Source organism: Merops nubicus, unplaced genomic scaffold (assembly GCF_000691845.1).
Source record: "Merops nubicus isolate BGI_N331 unplaced genomic scaffold, ASM69184v1 scaffold11824, whole genome shotgun sequence".
Classification (NCBI taxonomy): domain Eukaryota; kingdom Metazoa; phylum Chordata; class Aves; order Coraciiformes; family Meropidae; genus Merops; species Merops nubicus.
The window spans coordinates 12,161-19,847 of record NW_008605521.1 but is presented as its reverse complement, the minus strand read 5'-3'; the positions used below and the strand labels follow the sequence as shown (position 1 = coordinate 19,847).

General features: G+C 43.4%; 1 protein-coding gene across 1 annotated transcript in view; it reads right to left on the bottom strand.

Annotated features, from left to right (window-relative positions):
- Positions 1 to 2,076: 2,076 nt before the first annotated feature.
- GATA3 (GATA binding protein 3) overlaps positions 2,077 to 7,687 on the bottom strand; it is a gene marked incomplete at its 5' end in the record, with an annotated part of 15,135 nt that continues 9,524 nt past the window's right edge. Inside the window, one exon of the mRNA XM_008939363.1 lies at positions 2,077 to 2,480. Within this exon, the coding sequence (XP_008937611.1) occupies positions 2,196 to 2,480 (285 nt within the window). The remainder of the gene's footprint in view (positions 2,481 to 7,687) is intronic.

Below are 7,687 nucleotides of genomic sequence, written 5' to 3'. Positions count from 1 at the left end.
TTTAGGGGTTTTTAAGCTTTTTCTCACAGCCTTGGCAAACTGTCTTATCACACCATGTTTAAATGTCCAGCAAATGGAGTGGGGTGATAAGAAGTTTTCCCCTTCATTTGGAAAGCAAATGCCCAGCCCTTGTGATGGTATAAAGAAGCTGGAAGAATAAATACTGAAAACTAAAAGAAGGATTGATTCCTAGGGATTAAACCATCAGAAAACAAATTATAAGAGCCAAACTTTGCTATTAACAATAATAATAACTATATTAACACAAATGGAATTATTTCAAAGAAAACACTTGCAGGATGGGGAATTTTTGGGACTTGTCCTCTGTCTACCATCAAATTCAACCTTTTGTAAAGTGTTCTTCCCATTCCTCCCAGCACAGGGACAGATTCTGGTCCATCTCAATTTCACATCAAGATCTCAGCTGTAGATCATCAAACGATACCACTGAGTACCCAACAGGGCAGAGCAGAAAGTGCTTTTCCAGGTCCCATCCAGAGTCTCAAGGTCTTTCCTAGTACTGCCCAAAAAAGTAGCCAGGATCATAAGGACTATGCTTTGTCCCAAATTGTCCTCAGCATCGATTTGCCACCACGATGGCCATGGCTGAGTGAGACCAAAAGGGACCCACCCCATGTGGGAGCCCAACATGAGGCAGTGGCAGGGTCTGGGCTGTGGTTCAAGGGACAGGGAGCACACACAGACAGTGGAGTTACACTAACATGAGGTTCATGTATTTTTGAGTTGTTTTTTTTTTTTTCCTTTGTCCTGTTGGGGGTTTTATCAGGCCACCACAAGCACAACTTTGGCTATCAACAGGAGCACAGAGACACGCAGTCCCATACCCCTGGTATCTATGTCATAAATACCACCAAAAACTTTTTTTTTCTTTTAAATTACTAAAGAAAGAAACATATTCCCTTTCCCACCCCCAATCACAAAACACTTTTAAGTCAACAGAATTTAATCTAGTTTATTCTCAAAAAAAAAAAAAAAGGAGGAAAAATATGAAAACAAAACAAAAACAAAAAAAAAAAAAAGCAGGTCTTATCACTAGCAGTAAATAAATTTGTACAACCATTCAGTCTGTATAATAGGATGAAATAAATCTACATCTTTCTTATTTTGGTGCGTTGAATTATACATACAAACAACAATTACAGGAACTTGTTCACAATGCGTATAGACCTGGAGAATGGCTCTCTGACAACCCCTCGTTGGCAATGTCTGCATGTTAACACTGATTGCCTGACACCATTGGTACTTCCTATGCAAAAGGCCCGTGGCCCAAAATGAATGATCTCCCTACAGGTTTTATTTATTTAGTTATTTAGTTAGTTAGTTCGTTAGTTAATGCATCATCCAAACCATCCTAGCCAGCCCCCTCCCCCTCCCCGGAAACCAAACAAGAAACTGGAGAGAAATAAAAAAAAAAAGAAAAAAAAAAAAAGACAACAAAAAAAAAACCCAAATTAAAATAAAATAAAAGGAGAAGACACGACTGGCAGTTGGTCCGTTTGTTCGTAAGACCGCGTTTCCTCTTGGTCTGCATTGTTTGTTTTTCTGGTTTTTAAATTGTCCTCCCATCCTCTTTTTTTTCTTTTTCTTTTCCTTTAAAAAAACAAAACCAACAAATCTCTCGGAGTCCTTCATGCCTTTTTCTTTACAGCTCCTCAGATGCAATAAAGTCTTCCTCGAATGTACAGTATTTCTTACAATATAAGTTATATGCAATGTTCAGCGTGTTTTTTTATTTTATTTTATTATTTTAATTTTTTTTTTTCACAGCACTAGAGATCTTGTCCAATAGGGAATGCAAGTTCTGAATGGCTTATTCACAAATGGTATCCAGATTCAGTGGGTAAGAATACATAGACGCCATAGTGAGTTCCTTTAAAAAGTGGCAAACATCACTTTTCGAAAACTTTTTTTTTTTAACTTTTCTCTTTTTTTTCTTTTTTTTTTCCTTTTTTTTTTGTGCTTTTTGTAGCTTTTTTTTTTCCAGGTTTTTTTTTTTTTTCCTCTCTTACGCCTTCAAATAACATTTTTATTTCTTTTTTTTTTTAATCCTTTTTTTTTTTCCCCCTCCCATTTGATTTGGGATGTCAGACCCATAACCACACGCCTGCAAAAATGCAAGTATATAAAGTAAATCTCATTTTGAGACCGTAAGCATTCAGCAGGGGAGTCTCTCGCTAACCCATGGCAGTGACCATGCTGGAAGGGTGGTGAGGTCCAAAGGAGAGGCTGGATGGAGGATGCATCGGTGTCGGTGTAGTCAGCATGTGGCTGGAGTGACTGAAAGGTGAAATGTGGCTGATGGAGGACATGTGTCTGGAGAGGGCAGCAGGGTTAAAGGAGCTGCTCTTGGGAAAGTCTTCGAGGTTGTCATGGACCTTTTTGCACTTTTTGGATTTGCTAGACATTTTTCGGTTTCTGGTCTGAATTCCTTCTTTCTTCATAGTCAGGGGTCTGTTAATCTAAACAAAAATCAATTATTTTTTTTGTGCTTCCATCACTCCTCCCCAAATCACCGTGGGATTGATATTCCCCATGCCCAGGTGGTCTCAGCAGCCCCCCATCCTCCCCCTGCACACCCCATGTGCCACCACTTCTTGAGGCACCCTCCCAAAATTCAGATCCCAGCAGGAAATCCCAAGTTTGGTTGAAATTTCTGAAGACAAGACTACAGAAAAGTGCTGGCAGAGCCTCACAGGAGCAAAACATACTCAAATACCTCGCAGCAGCTGAAACATTCCAGCTATCTACACATTAGGTAATTGCACTGTGTTAAGGAACAAACCCAATCATTATCAACTTGAAATATTCCCTGCAGACACCATCTCACCCCAAGGCTTCCTGACTGATGTGAAACCATTAGTGCCAAGAGCTGCTGGGATTTCAGTGCTGCAAGGAGTCTCAAACTTTCACAGTGGCATTAAGGAGCTGAGCAAACTCCTCACAAAAGCGACAGGTATTTGCCTTATTTTTCTTCTTTGGAAAGATCGTGCTCTAACCCTCCTTTCAGATTTATTTTAGCAGATCTGATTTTATTTCTAGAGCCTTCCAGGTTTTTATGAGGGTGCTGAAACACATATCTGTGGTGCCTGGTAGAGCATTTTCTACTTTCATGCAGACATATCTATAGGAAACCTAAGCATTATATTCCTCTGCATGGATACAAGCAGCTGCAGTTACCAACCACACACTCATCAGGGTTGGGGAATGGTAGGAAAAGATTTGTTGAACCTCCTGTAAAGAACTCTGATTGCTGCCTAAAGAGCCAGCAGCACAGCATGCATTGGCACAGGTGCCATCAAAGCCTCAGCGACCACACTTGGGAAGGGACTTACCCAATACCCCTAAACAGCCCTAAAAATCTGAATTTGGGAGCCTACACAGGGAGTTACACAGGTCTTGCACTGACTCCTCTGTGGAATTTCACTCTCAGCAGAAGGCAGAAGAGCCCAGCAAACCCCCCAGGGCTGAACATCGTTTTTCATACTAGATGTGGACACCTGAGAGTGCTGATGGATACTCTGCAAAAGGGAGAAAAGGGGGAGAAAAAATGGATCCACTATCCACCACTAACTACTGTCTCAGCCCTGGTGAAGGACAATGAAAAGAGAGCAGCTCCTGCAAGGGTCCCAAGCAGATCTTCATCCCTAAGGTCTTAAATCAGTGCAAAAGACAAAGCTCTCCCTTCTTCTAGATCACAGCAAATTTTCACTCCTCGTTCCTCAGCCACTCGGTGCCTTTTTCCCTGGCACTGGTGTCATTCATGAATTTGTCTCCCTGTGGAGGCAGGGATACAATAGCTCTCTGCTACACATGGGGTTGGAGGCACCAGGAGAGGAAGGACCAGGATCTCCTGCTCCAGTTTAGGTATCCCAAAGTTCATTATCCTAGTCTCAGCCAGTAACTCCAGGCTCTCAATATCAGCAGTGATGGGAAACTTCACCTCATCCTAAAACTGGGTGAGTGAAAGGCTGATATATCCACCTCTGGACAAAGGGAACCAGGGGCAGCAGCCCCGCTTGCTAAAGGTAGGCAGGAGGACTGCCCTTTGCACAGCCCAACAGCAGCCCTGGGGCAGAAATAAACAAAGCCTCAAATGTCACAGGCTTCAAATACAACATCACCCGTCTCCCTGGCTTCCTGTCCTCGCTGAGGGAACAGGGATGCACACACAAGGAAGTCTCTTTGCTGCAGCTGGATGTCTGGGATGGGAAAGCTTTGCCCAGCCTGCTTTAAGACAGCCACCACGGATGTGCTGCCCAAGTTCAAAGCCAGGATGCAACCCCAAGTGAGCCCTAACAGGCAGAGGTGCTGGAGGAGACCTGGAAGTCCCCAGTGAGTCCAGCTCAGAGCCAGGGAGCCATACATAAGCCCCAGCCTGCCCAGCTCCTAATGAGGATTTGCATCATGACCCTAAAGCTCAGGAGCAGCCAGAATTAATTTCCAGGTGAAACAGCAAAAGTGCAAGCTCAGGAACTGGTGGTGGTAAAGCAACAACAGCCTGGTGCTGGGACTGGGAACGTGCTGGCCAGGTACCTGACCCATGCGCCCAACAGATAAGGACTCAGGTAAATGTCAGGAGGAGTGAGAGCAACACAGTCACAGCAGCAAGCTGGGAAATATTTCCAGTCACAGCAGAATTAAAGTGGTTCCCAAAACATCAAAGCCATGGAGCTATCTCTGTTTCTGGGGTAGAGAAATGAGAGACCTGAAGGGAAGACCTTCTCCATGAAAATTCATTGTGATAAAAATGACAAACACATGCTAAATTAAAATTAAACCAGCCTAATGCATGTATATGAAATTCATTAATTTCAGATGGTGCCAATTAATTATGGGCAGGAATTATGTTCTTTGTTTTATCATATGCAAAATGCTGTCTGCTCTGCTCTTGGGACACAAAGCCCTGCTTCAGGACGTTGTGAGAGAGGTCTTTTCTGAGGGCTTTTACCAAAAACTGAAAGAACTCACCCATTTCTATGGGCACAGGCTAGTTTACTATGCACCTCCAGCAAGGTACACTCCCATCTATCCCTGAAGCGAGTGAAGCTTCATCCCATTTTTAAGTAGGACTAAAATAGCAAGGACAAGAACCTCACATTCAAGAGATCAAATCCAGGAGATAGTCTTAAACATTGTAGGTCTGGTCTTGCTCTGACTGAAGACAATGGGATTTTGCCGTTGACCTCAATAAGGTCCTGTCAGTGCAGTGGATTTATCCTTCAGACACAGTCATTACAATGTTGGGTTAATCTTCCAGGCTAGCTGTATCTTGGAGAGCACTCTGGGATGCCACAGGATGAAAGGCACCGTATCAATGTGAAATATTAGTCGTTAATACTGGTGTTAATGGAGCCAGCTCTTGTTGGAGTCAGTGGGAGGAATGCCAACAGCTTCACTAAAATGCACCCCAAGACTGTCACGATTATTGCTTATATCCTACAGACAAATGGGTTTGCTTAAGCTGTGGGAATTGACAGTAAAACAAACTGATACAGCCCCATGAGAAAAACAGCACCATGGGAAAAAAAAAAACCACCAGCCTTTTCATTGCAATACTTCCTGGTGTGGACTTACAAACTGGGTAAGTTTCACCTTCTGATGAATCCATTAAAAAGCCCTAATGATCTGAAGGTCCAAGAAAAATCCATTCATCCCAAAGAGAAGACAAAATGGGAGGATGGAGAGAAAAAGGAGCCAGGAATTTGCTACACCATAGACTGAAACAAGGTGAAGGCAGCTGAAAACCTCCCACCCTCACTGATGCGACTTTTGTGCAGAACACTCAGCTGCTTGGGAGGGACATGCTGTGATGAGCCAATTCCCAAAACCTCTCCTGATGGAGAACCTGTGCAGATAAGATACAGAAAGGGAGCAGGACCACAGCCTACACCAACAACTCTTGCATTTTAACATACAGATCACTTTGTACCAGTCAAGGAACCTTGTCCTCATGCAACCACCAAACTTCCTCCCTGTCTTGAGCTGATTAAAGGGTGATGCTGGTGTCACTCACCAGGTAGTTAGCACAGCTCCATAGGTCCTGCCTCCCAGCAGCCAAAAAGAGAAGGCGTCTCTGTGAAGCTACCACTGTCTTACCACTGGTCCCCCCAAAAAATCACTCCTATTCAGCTTCTGGAGCACAATGTGGCCTTCACAGTCACAGCCCCTAAAGCTATTTGCACTGCAGAATAATGCTCCAGTGCTCTCATGGACCTTTAAAGCTGAGAGTGGTGTGTTCAAGGACTGATGGCTACTGTGTTGCCTGCTTCTCACCGCAGTAATGACTAAGCATCATCTTACAAAAATAAAACCAAAAGGGTCTACCCACTCATAACCAGATTTTAGTATCCTTGCCTAGCTACACTGCTGCACACAGGATCACAGTCCTTTAGGGGTTTCATTTAAGCAGGTCCCATTAATGGAGTTGCTCATAAGGCAAGATGCTACTTGACTTGAGTAAGTAGCTGTGCTGAGCTTTTAAGCAGCTGTCAGTGTTTTTAATGAGTATGAAAATGGTTCCAATGTGCTCAAGGCCTGCCCCATGTCACAAATTTCACAGCTGGATCCTGAGTTTCCCTAAACAGTTGATCTAGGGGTCGAGTCAGGCCAACTGGGTTCACAATGTTGGTGTGGAAACAAAGAAAAGGATGTGCTCTTGCAGGCGCTTTTCTGGAGAACCCTGGCACTGAGGCACATCCCTAGAAACTTTAGGGGGGCTTCCTCCAGACAGATGTCTACAATGCAGGTAGACACATCTGAACTCATCCTGCCACCTCCTGTAGCCATGGGGAGAAAATACACCATCTTCAAAGTTACAAGTCATCTCATCCAAACAGAGGCATCTCCATCAGGTCCAACCAACGGCACCTGAGAAGAGCCTATTCATTTCAAAGGGCTTTCCTAGGGTACAGGGGGAGCAGCTCAGGTGTTGGTCTCCCTATGGGTCTCTCAGCTACAAGATTGAAGTCATACCAGTGGTTGCTACAAGGGCAAAAAGAAGATATAGCACAAGCACAATGTCCTCCAGTGAAGCTGACTGACCTTGCTCCCTTCTTGCCACAGAAAGAGCAAACAGAATATTGTCTTGTGATACTTGGAGAGCTTTCACTCTGTGTCCAAACCCTTTGTTTGCAGTGATCACACTGAGAGTTTGATGACAAGCTTTGCTTGCTACATAGGACTCAAAACACGCTGGGACATCTGCCCACTAAAGGGTAAACACATTTTCCTTTTTTCAAACCGAGATGCCTCTCACAAAACAGGTGAAAATTTAGCCGGCTTGTTGGTTTTTTTTTTCTACTTAATCCAAACTTGTTTATTCATCCCAAGAAACCAAAGAGCTTGAAATAACAAATGGAAGGGACTGAGACACCACAAGGGTTGGGTGCCCCACGAAACCCGATCCATCTTTGATGTGTTTGCATGGGCAGACACGAGGGCATAACACAGTCTGAGATTTCTAAGTCAAATATAAAGCAAATGACCACAAGGAAAAAAAAAAAAAAAAAAACAAAAAAAAACAAAGTGGTATCAGAGGAGAAAAATTGCAAGCCTTTTCCTTCTTCCAACATAATAATTATTCTAATGCCACATGTGGAATGAGAGGAACAGGAGTAGCCTTAAGACTCCTTTATTAACAGTATTATTCAGTGGAAGACTTTTCAGA